This window comes from Choloepus didactylus, chromosome 5, assembly GCF_015220235.1.
Source record: "Choloepus didactylus isolate mChoDid1 chromosome 5, mChoDid1.pri, whole genome shotgun sequence".
NCBI classification, from domain to species: domain Eukaryota; kingdom Metazoa; phylum Chordata; class Mammalia; order Pilosa; family Megalonychidae; genus Choloepus; species Choloepus didactylus.
The window spans coordinates 64,168,853-64,186,647 of record NC_051311.1 but is presented as its reverse complement, the minus strand read 5'-3'; the positions used below and the strand labels follow the sequence as shown (position 1 = coordinate 64,186,647).

At 54.5% G+C, this 17,795-nt stretch overlaps 1 protein-coding gene across 1 annotated transcript in view; it reads left to right on the top strand.

Moving 5' to 3' along the window:
* SND1 (staphylococcal nuclease and tudor domain containing 1) overlaps positions 1 to 17,795 on the top strand; it is a 462,700-nt gene that overhangs the window by 442,387 nt on the left and 2,518 nt on the right. The window contains exons 17-22 of the mRNA XM_037836239.1: positions 3,512 to 3,700; positions 9,807 to 9,948; positions 13,303 to 13,426; positions 14,314 to 14,383; positions 15,510 to 15,623; positions 17,309 to 17,512. Of these exons, the coding sequence (XP_037692167.1) occupies positions 3,512 to 3,700; positions 9,807 to 9,948; positions 13,303 to 13,426; positions 14,314 to 14,383; positions 15,510 to 15,623; positions 17,309 to 17,512 (843 nt within the window). The remainder of the gene's footprint in view (positions 1 to 3,511; positions 3,701 to 9,806; positions 9,949 to 13,302; positions 13,427 to 14,313; positions 14,384 to 15,509; positions 15,624 to 17,308; positions 17,513 to 17,795) is intronic.

Sequence of the window (17,795 nt, the reverse complement as noted above, 5' to 3'; positions counted from 1 at the left end):
CAATGAGTTGAGTTGCCTTACTAGCTGGTGAGCTCTTTGGGCACCTGTTTTTATTGTTGTTGTTTCAGTTTTATTGAGATACAGTCGCATACAATACAGTCATCCACAGTGTAGAATCAGTTCACAGTATCATCATATGGTTGTACATTCATCATCACAATCAATTTCTAAACATTTTCATTGATCAACAAAAAGATAAAAATAAGAATAAAAATAAAAGTATAAAAGATCACCCAAAACATTCCATCCCCCCATCCCACCCTATTTTTCATTTAATTTTTGTCCCCATTTTTCTACTCATCTGTCCATACACTGGATAAAGGGAGTGTGAGCCACACGGTTTTCACAATCACAGTCACACCGTGTAAGCTACATAGTTATACAATCATCTTCAAGAATCAAGTTTACTGGGTTGCAGTTCAACAGTTAAGGAGGGTATTTCCTTCTAGCTATTGCAATACATTGAAGACTAAAAGGAGATATCTATATGGCACATAAGAATGCCCTCCAGACTCCTGAAGACAATTACATAGTAATGTAGATTACAAGGGGTGACAGTGTGATTGTGAAGACCTTGTGGATCACACCCCCTTTATCTAGTGTATGGATGAGTGGAGGAATGGGGATAAAAACTAAAGGACAGATGGGGTGGGATGGGGGGATGATTTGGGTGTTCTTTTTTCACTTTTATTTTTTATTCTTGTTCTGGTTCTTTCTGATGTAAGGAAAATGTTCAGAGATAGATTGTAGTGATGAACGCATAACTATGTTATCATACTGTGGACAGTGGATTGTATATCATGGATGATTGTATGGTGTGTGAATGTATTTCAATAAAACTGAATTTAATTTAAAAAAAAAAAAAAAAAAAGAATGCCCTCCAGAGTGACCTCTCGACATCATTTGAAATCTCAGCCGCTGAAACTTTGTTTCATTTTGCTTGCCCCTTTTGGTCAAGAAGATTTTCTCAATCCCACAATGCCAAGTTCAGGCTCATCCCTGGGAGTCATGTCCCATGTTGCCAGGGAGATTATATCCTTAAGAGTCATGTCCCATGTAGTGGGGAGGGCAGTGAGTTTACCTGTCGAGTGGGCTTAGTGAGAGAGGGGCTACATCTGAGCAACAAAAGAGGTTCTCGGGGCAGGGGGGATTGGTGGGACTCAGGCACAATTATAAGTAGGGTTAGCCTCTCCTTTGCAGTAACAAGCTTTGTAAGGGCATGCCCCAAGATAGAGGGTTCAGCCTACCAAACTGGTAGTCCTCAATGCTTGCGAGAACATCAATAATAACCCAGGTGGGGAAGTTTGCTATTTCCACATTTTCTCCCAGTTCCTCAGGGGGAGGCCCTGCAAATACATTTTTATTCTCCTCGCCACCTGTTTTTCTCAGAGATATTGATGTCTGAGTTCTATCTTGTCCACCTGCCCTTCTCCCCAACAAATGCAGGTCCTCTGGTAAGTTGATTGCCAGAATTAAAGAAAGGAACAATGTGTTTTAACACCCACAGGTACTAGATGTTGATTCTTCCTGCTTCTGTCCCACAGCAACATGGTGCTAGTACTGGGTAGGCCCAGCCCAGCAGAGGACCAGGGAGAACCTGGCATCCCACTTCTTCCCCAGTCTCTACCAGTGAGTTACCAGGTTGCACACTCTAGGTCATGGAAGGAGCTGTCATTAACCCAGTGGGAGGCGAGGAACTGGGTCAGAGGTCTGTCTGGGGGCAGAAAGAACTGTCCCTGAGACAGAAGCCTGCGGAAGGGGGTAGGGCCTTCTGCTGTACGCTTAGTGGCAATGTAGAGAAGATAGCAGACTGGGAAACAGGAAATCTGGATTCTGTTCCCAGCTCTGCCCCTTACTAGCTGTCCTTCCTTCTCTGGGCCTTGGTTTCCCCATCTATAAAATAAGCAAGGTGGACTAAATCTGTATATTATCTCTTTTCTAACTCTAGCAGACTCTGCATATCCCCTGCTATACCAGTGCCTCCCCAATTTCAGGTACTTTTGAACTTGGATTTCCGCTTAGAAGGTTAACATGTAGGCCTCAAGTAGGAAGAGAGCATTCCGGAATGAGAGGAAGCCAGGGTCCTGCCTCCCTGGCCCTGCCTCTTCTTTTCCTCCCCCACCCCTCTTCTTTGCACACCCAAGTCACCTCTGTCTACTTCTGGGGTGCCTTGTCACCTGACATCTCCCAGCTGAGTCAGAGCTTTGCCAAGTGGGCAGGCTGCTCCCCTCCCCACTTCTGTCCCCTCTCACCCTCTGCCCTAAGTCGCTGCCACTGGCTCAGTCCAGACTTCTGTGAATTCCCAGGTATTTAGACATTCATTTTATTGCTTAATCAAGCTTGAAGCCATTTAAATTAATACAGTTTTTTACATTTGGCAGCCCAGGCTTTCAGAGTCTCCTTTAGCAGGGGAAGAAAAAGGTCAGGAGAGACTCAAAAAAGAAATTTATGCTGGGCCATTGCCTTCATGGGAGGGAACACAAGGGAGATGGAGCTGATCAGCCGCCACGACGGGGCACACCAGTGGGGCTGCCTCCTCGGAGGGGCAGGCTCAGTGGTCAAGTCTAGGGCCCTGGGTGGAGACGAGGTCCATGGTGGAGCCCCACAGGCATCCCTAAGGGTTCTGGGGTCCAGCCCACGGCACCTGGCCCCTAGAGCTGGGCTTAGGGAAGTGACCACATCCATCCGGTTGCGCCTTCTCAGGGCTAAACCTCCCGCCGGGCTTGCCCAGTAACTGCCCCTGCGTGTCAGTGCGGTTCCCTCCTGTGTCTCTGCCTGGACTGTCTCCTTCCCTCCTCATCCCCCTTCATCCGGCAGCCACTTTAATTGCCTTAGTTAAACATTAATTCACTCAGCTCTCGGAGAAGAACAGCGTTCCCTCTCCCCAGGCATTGCTTAGCTCCCTAAGGGCCCCCCTATCTTTCTAGCACAGAGCTGGAGGTGGATGCCGAAGAAGAGTGGGATGTACCCACAGACGGCTCTGCTTTTTGTCTCACTCTTGAACCCTAGCTACACACACACACACACACACACACACACACACAAACACACACACAGCTCACGTGGACTTCCTCAGTTAAGCAAAGGAGAGTTAAGTTTATCCTAGTAGCTCTCTGCTAAAAGGAAGAGAAGGGGATTTGAAAGGAACGGGGGGTTTTGAGGTTGCTTTGTCAGTAACATATCTATAAAGGATAGTAATATATCTATCAAGGATAATTCTGGGATGTGAGAGGCCAAAAAGCTTAGATCCAACTTACCGAACTGAAGTAAAAGGTTCTAAGAAGGGTTAATTGTGCAAGGGCTGCAACAGGCTCCTGCTGTTCTGCTTAAGACATCCCTTTCCTTTCCTAGTCTCAGCTGCTCCTGTCGCGTGGAACGATGTGGTGGGGGCTTCCCGGGGCCTGTGAGGCCGCAGCATGCTCTCAGCCTCGGAGCCTCTCCCCCCATGTACACAGCTGCTGCACCCCTGGGAAGGACCCCACAGGCTGACGCCCCTCTCCTTGTTCCCCAGGTAGAGGTGGAGGTGGAGAGCATGGACAAGGCCGGCAACTTCATCGGCTGGCTGCACATCGACGGCGCGAACCTGTCTGTCTTGCTGGTGGAGCACGCGCTCTCCAAGGTCCACTTCACGGCTGAGCGCAGCTCCTACTACAAGTCCCTGCTGTCTGCCGAGGAGGCCGCCAAGCAGAAGAAAGAGAAGGTACACGTGGGGAAGCGCACCTGCTGCGGGGGGTTGGGGGGTTCACGCCCCTAGCTCTTGCCTTTTCTAACCCTCCTCTCCTTTCCCCACTGACTGGACAGGGAGGGCGTTAGTCTCAGGCCCTAGACCAGGAAATGTATCCATTCCAAGGGAGCGGCTGCCAGTTTCGGCACCATCAGAACTGAGGTGAGCACAGGCTTCCAACCTGGAAGATCACCAGGTCTCCCCATACCTGCTCCAAGCACCTGTCAAGCCTGTTCTGGGGGACCCAGAGCAGAAAGCTTTCTGAAAGGTGACTTTGGAGCAATGAGAAAAACCACTGGGGGAGCCCCTGGTGAGGCTGGGGAGCCTCTCCTTCCCCAGCCCTGACCCTTCCGTTGGTGCCTGTGGGGCTTGGACGGCCTGCAGCCAACGGCTGAACTTCCTTCATATTGCCCTGCAGGGAAACCCATTTTGGAAGCTGCCCCAGGAGATGCATAAAGCTGTTAGAACAGCAGATTTACAGCCCATCAGTCTCTGCAGACACTGCATTGAGGAGACAAGGGAGGTGGGTCAGAAAGCAGCCTTTGGAAACAAATTGACGATTAAGGAACCCAGTGGTTTGGTGGTGGGAGCCAGCCTCGGCACCCCCTGTACTCAGCCTGTCATCACTGACTTACAGCCTAGCCCCGATAATGGGGATAAATCAGCCGGCCACTAATTTGTCAAGGTTTCTCTGAGCTTGAGGAGGATTTCGTGGGACATCCGTGCTGAGCCATAAATTTGTTCCAGGAATCAACGTTTCCTTCCCCATGGGGCAGCCATCTGGCTCACAACTTGTCTCCCAGAGCCAAGGCCCAAACACCTGCCAAAAGGAGTGGGGGTCTTCGGGGCCTAGAGAGGGCCACATTCTTCTCAGCTCTCCCCCACAGAGCCACCACCTCCTCACTCACTCCTCACTCCTCTTCCTCCCTTCTCTTCCAAGATGGAATATGTCGCTTCCCCCAGGGACTGCCCTCCTGGATCTCTCTGCACCCTTCCTTCCCTTCCCCTGGGGGCTGGAGCAGGCAATGAACCCTTTGGTGGTGGGAGAAGAATGGAGGTGAAGGACTTGGAGAGGGACTGTCCCTGCCCTGGAGGAGCCAGTCACCGTGAGACCTCTGAGGAGGTTTCCAGCTTTTGTCATTACAATTTCTGCTTGCATTAAACCATGTCTTCCTAGAGTGGTAGGGGAAGCAGGTGGCCTTGGCTCCTACAGGAAAGGAATTCCATGGCTTCCTCTTGGATTTCCTGTTGGCGACAGCTTGAGTGCCACCTCGTGTGCTCTGCCTGCTGCAGGGAGATGGAGGAGAGGTCGTGCTGGGGCCTCACGTGCAGAGGGCTGAATCTTCACAGAAGATTAGCAGATGGGGGTCAGTTTGGCATCAGCTTCTAAGGCCCAGATTCTGAAAGCATCTTTGCCCCCTGGCCCTGCTCCCCAGCTACTCAGCAAGTGAGACTGGAAAGCTGCCTCTTCACATCTGAGCAACCCTCCATCCTCTGAGAGTAGAGACCCCTGAAGGGACCCAGGGTGTAGGACAGGAAGGAGAGTCTGGCCTGAGATGGAAGGGTGGGTCCCTTGCTGTGCATCGCCATTTACTATACAGTGGGTTTGTCTGAAAGAGCCCAAGTCATCACTCATTGGTGCCACGTGATAACGCTGAGGAGTAATTGCTTACACAGGCTGCGTGTTCTTATTCCAGACCGATTAAAATGCAGCGCACAATTCTCAGTGCCTGGGCCTGCCTGCCTCTGGATCCCTCTCCTACACATGCCTGTCCTCCTCATAGATCCTGGGAGAGTGTAGGGTGGCTTTCCTCTTTCTGGGGCTGATTCCCAGGGGCAGCACTGGCAGAGCTTTTCTGCAGCCCTCAGAGTCGGCTGGACCTGGCTGAGAGGATTTAGTAGTCACCTGGGGGCCAGTAAATTGAGTATCCGAGATATAGCCAGAATTCCCTGTCTTGTCCCGCTTGTGACCCCATGAAGGCTGCCATAGCTCGAGAGAGACAGGGACGTCTGGGGTTAAGGTCACAGTGGGGTCAGGAGTGTTCAGACCTGCAAGCTAACCAAGGAAAGAAAATACTGAGAGATTTCGTGAGACCAGGAGAGTACAGGAGTCCTCAGGGAATGTGATTATGTGTGTCTGCGTTTGTGAGTGTGACTGTCTGGGGAAACCTGACAAAGCTGGTTTCCCAGCTATGAGGACTTAGCCACCGTCCTGCCAGGCTAAATTCCTCCCTGTGCCCTGCAGCTTCCTCAGGAAAGAGGCTGGCAGGGCTCTCCCCTCGTCTGTAGCAGATAGATTGAGGGTCAACCCCCTTGTCTTCCTTCAGGGATCCCAGGCATATCTGAGAACCAAGGACAGAGCCGCAGATGCCAGGCGTGAGGCCCTGGACAGGGCTGGACTGGCCATTGATCGGGATTTATTGAGCTTGGCTTCCCTGCTGCAGGCTTGAAGGCCTCTGCCACCCTGGCCCCATGCCAGCCCCAGCCCCAGAGCCGTGAGAGCAGAGATGTTAAATAGGATTTAGAAAGGAAAGTCTCCAGCCTGTGGATCCCCAGACCACATTCCCCACCTCCTGCTGAGGGAAAAGCCAGGACTCCCCAGGGAGGAAGTGCAGGAAGCAGGGAGGGCCGGGGCAGGGAGAGGACTGGAAGAGAGATGGCCTCTGCTCCTGACCTGGCCTTGCCTGTGGCTGGTGGGGTGGGCTCCTTCCTTAGGGCTGCAACAGCTTCAGGGGACTGTTAGGATCCCTAGAATGTAGAGGGGGCCCCAGCAGGGCAGGAATTTGCAGGACAGAGCAGCCTGGAGCAGATGAGGGAAGCAGGTGGTGCTTCTCTTGCCCATCCCTGACCATGGTCGATAACCGGGGCCGAGGAAGGGTCCCAGAGGGGCCCTGCTCAGGACAGAGCTCCATCTTGGCCCCAGCCTTTAAGTTGGAGAGATGCTGTTCCCCAGCCTAAGTCAAGAGAGGAGCTGGCAAAGGCCTCTCCTCTTAGACTAAGGCACTTTGAGCAGGAGCAGATCCAACTCATGGGTGAGTCTCCCAGCGCCACTGTGTGTCTGTGTGCCGAGTAACTGTGCCTTCTGGAAGGAGGCTCTGGGTTTTCTTCCTCACCTCCCCAGAGGTCCAGCAAAAGGAGCATCAACCAGGGGGATTCCCCCAAAACAAGCTTCTAGTCAGGTCCGTGAGCTGTGAGAGGGCTTGGGCACGGCTGTGGGAAAGCGGCACCGGCAGATGTCTTGCCAGCGTATGTGCATGTCTCCTTCTTGCACCAGTTCTGCAAAGCGGGCACATAGATCAATAGTTCCAAGGGTGGGGACACGTGCAGCCAAGCCCCGACCCAGCGGACTGACCTCTCCTCCCCACCCAAAAGCCACCTAACCCAGCTTCATGGAACAGCTGGTCACCTCCATCCCAAGGGAAAACGGGAACTGCTCTTCTCAGTTGCTCTTAAAAACAGAGTTCCTCTATCTGCAGAGCAGTTCCTCTTGTGCCCTTTGGATGCTTCTTGGCAACCTCAGGTGCCAGCCGCCTTATATGAGAGACCTTTCTTCTGTGACTCTGTTAAGGTAGCCGCATACCTGGTGTAAACTGTGGGGCCCGTCACAGAAGTGGCCCTGGGGCTGCCCTCCGCCTGAGTAGGAGCAGAGGGGAGCAGAGGGCCCTCCCCAAGTCTCTTGTTTGCATCATCCCTGACCTCAAGCCTGCTGCCCACCTGATTCCGCCTGGGAAAGAAGCTCCCCCACCTCTCCCCCAGGAGGAAGCCTGATGCTGTCGCCTGAGGCACTTTCACTTGAGGAGTCATTAGCAGTTTCTGCTCTCACCCTGTCAGTCTGTTCCAGATTCATCAACACTGCAGGGGTGCCTCCTTCCCCCACAGCCAAGGGGAAGGAGGCAGGGAGCAAGGTGGGGTTAGAGTTGAAACGGGAACTGCTCCCAGGCTCCCAGCCCTCTCAGTAGTGAGCAAGAAGGAAGAGCAGAGGGTGGGAGATGGAAGAGCCCACTCACTTGGGCTGGAGCACAGAGTGAGTGCTGGTAGACTGAGGGATCGGAAGGCTGGGTGCTGGCTGGGAGAAGGCCGGCCAGGGGACAGCCTCTTCTGAGCCAGAAAGGCCACTGGTGGGGAGGGTAGCAGGAGTCAGCTCCAGCTCACTTATGGTAGTGCTGCTAGTCCCTCCGAGGCAATGAGAGTCCAGTCCATCCTTGGAGCTGCTGGGTGCCCAGAACAGTCAGTGGGACTGACTAGCTGTGTAGACATTTACCTGAGGAACTTGCACCTGGGGAGACCCAGGAGGCGATCCTCAGCCTCAACAGGACGAAGGTTAGAATTGGAAGCATGTGTGGGTGCCCCCCAAAGTACTCTCAGCAGTCCATGTATGGCCTGTGATGAGAAAGACCCTTTCACAGGAGACCACCTTCCCTGGTCCTGGAGGTGTTAGAAGGAGTCATGTGTGCAGAGGTTTCTGGGTGCTGGTGCCAAGGGAAGTGGCAGTGATGATGGGGACAGGTGTGAGGGTATCTGGAGCCTGCAAGGTGAGAGGGGGTCAAGAGCTCTTTGGATTTGAGCCCAACCCCAGGCCAAGGTCCCGTGGTCTTGGTCTCAGAAGGCACTGCCCTGTGTGGGAGGGCAGAAAGCTGGGGCCTAGGAGATGTCTCTCCCATCCACCTTGGCCATACAGCTGCCTCCCCTTCTAGTAGAGAGACACACACTCATGCCCCATTAGAGGCAGAAGCGTGGGTGTGCTCCAAGCTGGTTCAGGAATTCTAGCATTCTTACTCTTCAGCTGCTTCCTGGGGGCAAGGCAGGATCTTGGTAAACCTCATTTCACAGGGTAGGAAGGGAGACCCAGGGATGGACAGGGCTTGACCAAAGTCAAGCAGCAAATTAAAGAGCTATGAGGGACAAGAGCCCAGGTCTCTTCCCACTGACAACCTTTCCCGCTGCCCAGTGCTGCCTTTTGTCCCCAGAAGTCCCAGTCAATGACAAGAGGATCCTTGAGGAGCTCTAGAGCCTGGCTGCCTACATTTGAGTTCTGGCTCCACTCCTTCTAGCTGCATGATCACGGGCAAGCCTGTGTGCCTCAGTTTCCCTACTTGTAGTCCCTATTGAGTGATACTGATACCTTCTCAGAGCATTGTTGTGAGGATTAAATGAGTGACTATATGGAGAAAGTTTAGAATGGCACCTAGTACCTAGTAAGCATGTAAGCTTTTGGCTAATGCTGTTACCATCCGCTATTTCTCTTTGGGACCTGGTGGTTGGTCCAGTCTCCCACATTCCCCTGCCACCCTCTCCCTGCTGCTCAGCTGGAAAGCCACCTCCCTCCCTGCTCTGACAGGACTTACCACTTGGATAATCTCTTGGCCGCAGGATTGGACTTGACGCACTGTCACATGGAATCAGCTTTGGAGCCTCTGCAGCCCTGACAGCCCAGGGCTTGGGGAAGGGAGAGAGGGAAGGGTGGAGAGGGGGAGTGGCCCAGCTTCTGAGCCGAGGTCTGAGCAACCTGCTTGGGGTGAGGAGGACAGGGAGAAGAAAAATTGCTGAGGCATTCTTGCCCAGTGAGGAGACCTGCCCGTCCCTCCCTGGCGTAGCCCAGGGCTGTCGATCAGAGTGCCTCAGGAATGCCTCCAGAGTGCCCGTGGCCCCGTGGCAGTGAGAGGACCTGAGAGTTGAGAAGTGGAGCCCCCCCTTTCTGAGTCCTGCAGGCAGGAGATGGGGAACCAGAGCAACTGGAGAGGCAGGAAGGGAGCCCAAAGCCAGTCAGAAGAGCGACTCCCGCTCTCTGGGAGCCCGTGCTTGGTTTGCTTTTCTCTGGGGCCCTTACAACTGAGATTGTGATTCAGCGGACCTGGGAAGCTACATCTTTAACAGGCTTCCCAGTTGCTTCAGATGCCTGCCAGAATGTAAGAGCCTTTGATCAGAAGAATTTCAGAGAGCCCTCCTTCCCCTTTGGAGGCAGGAGGGCTCCAGGGGCTCAGCCCAGCATGACCAAAGTGCCCTGAGGTGACTTAGCTTGCCCAGTGCCCTTTTTGCCTTCTCTTGCTAATCCTGTACTCCCCGCTGTTGACTCCACATGCAGGTCTGGGCCCACTACGAGGAGCAGCCCGTGGAGGAGGTGCTGCCGGTGCTGGAGGAGAAGGAGAGATTGGCCAGCTACAAGCCAGTGTTTGTGACCGAGATCACTGACGACCTACACTTCTACGTGCAGGATGTGGAGACCGGTGAGTGCCCAGGCCCAGCCTGCTTCCTGGGCTCCCTCTGCTCAGAGGCAGGCAGGAACGCAGCCCAGGGCTTCCAGGAACCTCTGCCGAGCAGCGGGCAGCTGTTGCCCCGTTCCCCAGGTCCCATCGCACGGTTCTGTGGGCCCAAGAGTCACTTCATGAACCACAAGTGGGCTCTGGAGTAGACACAGGCGGGTAGGCGAGGCTGAGCAGGTCCTCTGAGGACTGGTGAGATAACATATTTTGTCTGGGGGTGCCTCCAGACTCTTAGGTAATTGTTTTGCTCCCAGGCTCCCCTGGCTGGGCTGAGCATAAAGATTTGTAGCCCTCAGAGTCTATCAGGAGGGACAAACCAGGCTTCACTCAGCCCCTCACCCCCTCAGGTCCCTTGGGAAAGCCGGAGGAGGGGGGAAACTGGGCTTGTCTCTGCTGGGGTTTCTCCTTCTCTAGAGGTTACTATAGCCCTGAGTGGTAGCCAGTTTCCATGGAAACAGGCTGGCGCTCTGGGGAAAGTCATCCCGCTGGCAGTCTTTCAGAAGGCCCCTCTCCTCCCCCTGCTTCCTGCCCTCAGGCTCTCGGCACTGTGGTGGGGGTCCCCAGGCGGAGGCCTCAGGCTTCTGGAGGGCAGAGGGCAGTAGAGATGGCTCTCACACCATGGGCCCTGCTGGCCCTACTTCCACCTCTCTCCGCTCTGACCTCCCACTTCCCATTTCCCCCGTGCAGGGCACCAGTTTAGTTGGGGCAGAGGGAGAAGCTCTTAGAACAGCATCTGGGTCCCCAAAGGAGCCAAATCATTGCAAGGAAGAGGGGTCAGTCCTTGGGAAGACAGGATGCCCTCCCAGCCTCCTCAGCCAGTCCTCGCCACCGCCCAGGCCCTTTCCAGATCACTAACAGCCTAGTCCCAGCCACTTCCCCTCTCTAATGATATTTCCCAAGCAGCTGCTTTTGTGACAGTGTCATTTCACACACACACACACACACATACACACACACGCACACACCCCTCACCATTCCTGGCCCTGGGCTGGCTGTTCTTAGGAGGGAAAAAAGCAGTAGTAGAAATGGAAATGATAAGCCTTCAGGATTAGATTCTCTTGATGTCAGCCACCATCTTGGTGAAAACTGGATCATTTCCAAGGTAAATGAACCCAGGAAGTGATCGGCCTCCTGGGTCTGGGTTGTGTGCCAGGGAAGGAGTCTTGCAGTGGTCATCTAAGTAGGAACAATTGCCACTCCTGAGGAGAGGGGCCGGTTAGCAAGACCCTCAGACACCTCAGAGGAAAGGGAATGAGAGAAGACCCTGCCCAAGCTACAGTTCTCAGACTCCACTTGGCTGCTGGGTCCTGCTCGGGAGGGCCTGCCTTGAATAAGAACAGGGCCCTGGTGTCTCTAGGGACAAAGCTTCAAGGCTCAAGGCCCTCCAACCATGTGGTCTCTGCAGCCCCCACAGGCTTCCTGCTGACCACCTTGCACCCCGGGTGGCTGTCTCGAGGAAGCCAGGACATGGAAATGAGTGGTATCCACAGCAGAAAATAGGGACAGAAAGAGAACTAAGGGAGAACCGTGCACTCTTAGAATACAGAGGAGGGCGTGAGGTGCTTCACAGCACGGCACTGGGTGGGTTGTGGGTTCCAGGGGGAGGCCTGCCCTCAGGTAGCACCATAAAATCTATAAAAATAAACCTCAGGGGCCACAGCCTCCCTCTTCTATAATCTTTCACCCCTCTTGGGGGTTCCTCTCTCCCTGTGCCTCTTCCCCCTACTGAAGCCTCCCTTTAGGAAGGATTTGGTGAAAACATTGGCATTAGCTGGAAATTACCAGCCAGGCTCTGTGTAAGGCCTCCCAGGGGCTTTGCCTCTTCCTAGGAGCCAAAGTTCTGCTTTTGTTCCCTTGGAGGAAGAAAAAAAAATAGACCAAATAAGGGAGGTACTTGTCTGTGTAGAGGCTTTTCCTAGTCCCTGGAATTTTACTGTCTGAGCAAAAAAGCTCTCTGAGGAGAATTATAGATGCTTTAGCACCGGGTGGAGGGCGTGTGGCTGCCGCCTGCAGCCCTGGTCTGAAACAGCCTCGTGAATGCAGGGACAGTGGCACACAGAGGCCTGGGAGTGGACACACATCCTTGTGTGCATATGTAGAGTTCATTTTCAGTACAGCTGAATTATTAAGCACCCTGCATGCGCCCAGGATTCTGCCAGGCCTTGCTAGAGTAAACAAATGAGTGAGCTATGGTCTATGCCCTCGAGGAGCTCAGTATAGGAGCAGAAACATAAACACGGACAAGGAACTTAGAAGGCTGCCTGTGGCAAGTGTAACAACAACAAACATGTATTAAGCACCTGTTACAGTGTGGCGTTCGGCCCTGAAGCCGTGGAGGGGAGCTCCACACACACAGCCACGCTCCCCACGTGTCTAAGGGGGAAGGGCACGTAATGGATCTGATGCTGAGCCAGAATTGGGGCCACAGGGGGATAAAAGGCGAAGCCACAGGACTCTGATGCTCAGCAGGGTGGGAGTGGGGAGAGCATGGCAGGAAGAAGCTAGGGGGGGAAACTGAGAAGACCTGGAGTGTTGCCAGATCTGGCAAAAAATAGCAGACAGCAGCAGGGACTGTCAACCCAGGGCAAGAGAAATTTGGGAAAGACAAGGCAGGGAAGGAGAAACCTTCCAACTGAGAGGAGCCCCTGAGTTGGGGCGGGGGGTGGGAGGGTGGGAACCCAGCCTGGCTGCACCATAAGTCCAGTTCAGCACAGATCTTCCAGGGTGACAAGGGTCAGAGTGGCCACGTGGGAATATACTAAGACAGGGTCCCATTCCCAGATTTCTCCCCCACCTTCCATGACTCAGATTCTGAGACCCTTTCCTTATCTCAGGTTATGTGGGGCCTATCCTTCATCTCTACTTTTGGCCCCTAGAAGACACTGGGCAGAGTGGCCACTGTCAGTCACCACCTCTGTGGCCCAGGCCAGGAGCTGGTCTTCATAGGCCTGGGGTGCAGGGAGGCAACTCTCAGCCTGGAGGAGGCTGTGTGAGCTTGTCAGACACATTCCCTAGGACTCCCACAGCCCTGGCCAGTAGATTGGAAACCTGTAAGTGGGAGGCTTTGTGTGTCTGTAAGACCCTAAGTGTCAGCAAGTCACGATTGTCACTTTGGAAGACAGGCAACTTGAAACCTCTTGAGCAGGGACCAAAGAGGACATCCGTGTGTGGGATGAGGGCAGAGCCACTGCTGGGGAACCCCACAGGATGTCCCATCCTACTCGTTCCACAGACTCATTGGCCTCCCCAACCCCTCCCAGAGAGGAGGCTCCAAAGAACATGGCACTCAGGTCTTACTGTCCTCCTCTTTCCCGGCAGGTACCCAGCTGGAGAAGCTGATGGAGAACATGCGTAATGACGTTGCCAGCCACCCCCCTGTAGAGGGCTCCTACTCCCCCCGCAGGGGAGAATTCTGCATTGCCAAATTTGTAGATGGAGAATGGTAAGCCACTTGAAACAGAGCCGGGCAAAGAGTCTAAGTGGGGGCGATAGCCAGTCTGTCCTCTGGGCACAGGCCCACAAAACTACCAGCTGGATTTCAGGCATTTGCCGTAATGGTTTCCACTGAGTTGTGGTCGCCGACCTCTTCCAGCTCTCCAGGGTGACCCTTGTCATTGCCCACAGCCCACCAGGAGCCTGTGTGCTGGCCCAGGGGCCCCCTGAAGTCCAGCAAGCCTCCAGAGTACAGGAGAAGTGGAGTCCCTCCATCTCTCCTGAAAACTCCATGATCAGAGCCTGCCTGGCTGGCTGGGCTGTCCCACACACCTATCACCCCACTTAGGCAAAACGATGTCACAGAGGGTAAGGGATGAGGATGGAGCCCAGATCAGCTGCCCGAACTTTCCACCCTCGGTGTCTGGCCCATCAGCAGCCCTCGCAAGCCAGAAGAAGGTCACTTATGTTTGATCCACCGAGGGTAGGGCACATGGCCTTCCCAGAGTGGTGAAGTGACTTGGATGTGTTCCCTGCTGCGGCCTCCCAGACAGCTCTGCTGGCTAATTACACTGCTGTTTAGTGTGCCAGGTTTAAGCAGCAGACATCAATCTAGTCATTAGTCTTGTTGCTTTATGCCCCAAGGACACATTAATCTGCTCCACATGCTCCCTTCTCCCTCCCTCTGCTCCCAGCTATGCTCTGATTCCATTTGCCAGTGGCCACCGTGCCCTGAGGTTGGGCCCTGGTGGAGTCCGGGAACCGCCCTCTGTGACCCCCATGGTGTTCGCCCCGACCCCTGGGCAGGGAGGTAGCGTGCCCCCTGCCCTGCCATCTTTGAGGCTCCTCAGACCCCTCAGAGCTCTCCCTTGAGCTCAGACCATGATGCCATTGCAGGTACCGCGCCCGAGTTGAGAAAGTGGAGTCTCCTGCCAAAGTACACGTCTTCTACATTGACTACGGCAATGTGAGTGTGGGGACGTGGAAGAAATGGAGAAGTAGGCAAGGGAGGGACCCCCAGTGGCTGCCAGGGACTGTCACACACAGTCAGGGCCACTTGATCTCTCTGTGGTCCTCTGAGCACTCCCTTACTGCCAGAGTGGTGAGCATATGGGCTTCTCTCTGACATTTGTATAACAAACCAGGATCCCAAGTGACAACCAAGACTGAGGTCTCTGGGCAGAGTCTTGGGAGCAAGACTCATCTCATGTCCAGGCCCCAGCCACACCCATAGGTCCTCCTCTTCTGCCCAACCTCCAGGCCTCTGCAGTCTATGAGGCCTGTTATGCCCCCCAGCTCCCGGTCATGCCTGAGCATGTCCTGGTTCCATCTACTTTGACCCAGCATGTCCCCAAAGCCAGGCTTGCTCGGACAGGACAAGCACAGGTGGCAGAGTGACTGGTCCCCTTGGGAGGAAAGTATCTCAGGTCGGGCCTGCCAGCCTGGGACATTCCCTTTGGGGATGGCAGCAAGTAGGGGAGAAAGTTGTAGTTATAAAACAGTAACACTCCTGAGGTGTGGCTGTGGTTGTCTGCTTTCCTTTCTTACCCACCTCAAGTGCTAGGACTGAGAATCTGTTCTCGAGAGAGCCGAGCTGGCCATGCTCCCAGTTTACCATCTGGTAATGCACGAAGGAGAAGGTCCTGCCAGGTTGGGGGTTTCCTCCCACCCCTGGGGCCAGAACCGTGGGCCCTCATCTTGGTCCGCTCTCCCAGCCAGCAGCTGGAGCACCCCTAGTCTGCGGGGAAGTAGCAAGGGAACCCATGTCCCAGAGGGAAGGGAATTGGAAGGCAATGGAAACAGCGATGAGAGTCTTAATTATCACCACAGTAATTGGGAGTCGCCAGGTGTGCCAGCACCAGACCCAGGGTGAGAGTGTGTCACAGCTGCCTGCGTGCTGCCGGGTCAGCAGGGCACGAGCACTTTCCCCCGAGGCTTCACTGACTGGGGAGGCTGGTGCATCTGGCTAAGTGGAAGTAAGTCATGGGGTGAGGGGGGGCAGCCAGAGTGAGAATTCCCAGAGGCCTTAGCCACAGGAGGTGTCCTGGGAGAGCAAGGGAGGAGTGAGTGTGTGATGCCGTTTGCCTCTGCAGAGAGAGATCCTGCCAGCCACCCGCCTGGGTACCCTGCCACCTGCCTTCAGCACTCGCGTGCTGCCTGCTCAAGCCACAGAGTATGCCTTCGCCTTCATCCAGGTGCCCCAAGATGTGAGTCTAGACATCATACTTCCTTCTAGCAGTTTACACCCATCCAGAGGTTCTGTCTGGGCACCCAGCCACTGCTGAGGCCCTCTCAGGCTGGTGGGAGAACATGGCAACCATGACGGATGGTCTATTCATAATAGGAAATGAGGATTTGGGGACTTAAGACATGGAAGCAGTCACCTTTGTGGAACTTGAAAGTGCCACAGAGGAGTGCTGATCTGACATTAGAGCGTTTGAGCTAAGTCCCGAGAGATGGGGTAGGCCTGGTGGTCCAGGGCGTGTTTGGGAAAGGACTAGTCCACCGCATCTGGGTCCCAGGGTCGTGCAGGCAGTGGCAGGAGAGGCGAATGGAACAATAAAGTAGGTGCTGGGTATCACAGCAAGGAGCTTGTTCTCTATACTGTAGACGGGAATGGTGTCGGCAGAAGTGTGACATGGTCAGGTCCGTTTTCGAAAGTTAGTTCTGGTGGCAGCGTGGAAGGGAAATTGGTGGCAGGGGCAATGGAGGGGAGACTGGAAGGAATGGTTGGGAGACATTTGCAACAGTCCAGGTGAGAGACGATGGTGGCCAAACCTGGTTCACGCAGTGGGGATGGGGCGAAAGGGCCAGGGCTCGGGGGTTCTGTGGCAGCATCAGGGCAGAGGGGCCAGGGCCTGAGGGCGAGGAGGAGCTGAGGTGGCACTGGGATTCCTCACGACGGAGATGTGTTGCTATTGACTAAAACAGGGAGAAAGAGAAGGAGCAAATTAGGCGCCTGTAACACCTGCAAGCAACTTTAGAGTTTTCAGTTTGGAGGTGAAATAAGACCTAGAATTATGGGTTTGCATAGCTAAAACCATGGGATGTACATGACTGCCCAGAGTAGGGATGTGGATGAGGTGAGGAAGACGAGGAGGTGGGGAGCCTGGGGAAGGGCTGGCGTTCCCACGACCTGAAAGAGAGGAGCCCCAGAGACAGAATGTGCAAGCGGAGAGGAGGAGAGCCGCCACCTACTTCCCAGAAGGAAGAAAGCCAGTCTGGGAAGTCCAGCTCCCCAGGGAGGTCAGGCAGGCTCAGGGAGACGCCCTTGGCATAGCTTGGAGACACCACAGCAAGGGCAGCCAGCAGCGTGGTTGGAGCTGGCGCCAGATAGGCAGGGTGCTGAGAAGCAAGTGTCGGGGGCAGGACCGGCCCCGTAGAATGTTTTCTACCTTTTCACAAAATTTGGTGGAGGGTTGAGTTCAAGTATCATGAAAGAGGTTGCGGGAAGTCTGCAGGGCCAGAAGGGGATGAACATGAAGAGAGCCTGAGGTGACGGCACCAGTGAAGACAGAGAGAGTGGGGCTAAGGTGGGGGGAGTTCTGCCAGGGTAAGAGCCCATGGGGTGTAGGAGAAGACGGGCCAGGCCGACAAGCCCAAAGGGTAGTTTTGCATAGGAAAAGAGCCACTTTTCTTCTGAGACACAGGCAGACGGGTGGGGGCACCGGGGTGAGAGAGAAGGATGGGTTCATAGGCAGATAGGCTTGGGGTGAGGGAAAAGAAGTCACGTTCGTGGCTTTCTTCCCAATTAGGATTTAACAGGGAGGGAGGTGGAGACCCATGCTGAGCAGACTTTGGTGGAAGTCCACGGACAGGACTTGGGGCCCAACTGTCTGTTCTTCACCTTGAGCTCACCTCTCCCACTCACCTGGTTGTGTCCCTGCTCCAGGAGGATGCTCGAACCGACGCCGTGGACAGCGTGGTCCGGGACATCCAGAATACTCAGTGCCTGCTCAATGTGGAACACCTGAGCGCTGGCTGCCCCCACGTCACCCTGCAGTTTGCTGATTCCAAGGGGGACGTGGGCCTGGGCTTGGTGAAGGAGGGGCTGGTCATGGTGGAGGTGCGCAAGGAGAAGCAGTTCCAGAAAGTGGTACGTGACATGGACATAGGCCACCCACTGGGGACCGATACCCCCAACCCCCTCCCCAGCATCTCCCCACCTACCACCACAGATTGGGAGGGACTGGGGACTGCACCAAGAGCCAGTGAGGGAGCAGAGAACCCACCATCCGCTCCTCCTGCTGGGGGAAGATAATGGATTTGGGTTTGTTGGGGTTTAAATTAAAAAAAAAAAAAAAAGCTAATTTTATCCCAAATTAATTGCCTGCGGGTTTGGCTGAGAATGCAGCTGCAAACTAGAGCGGAAAGTTTCC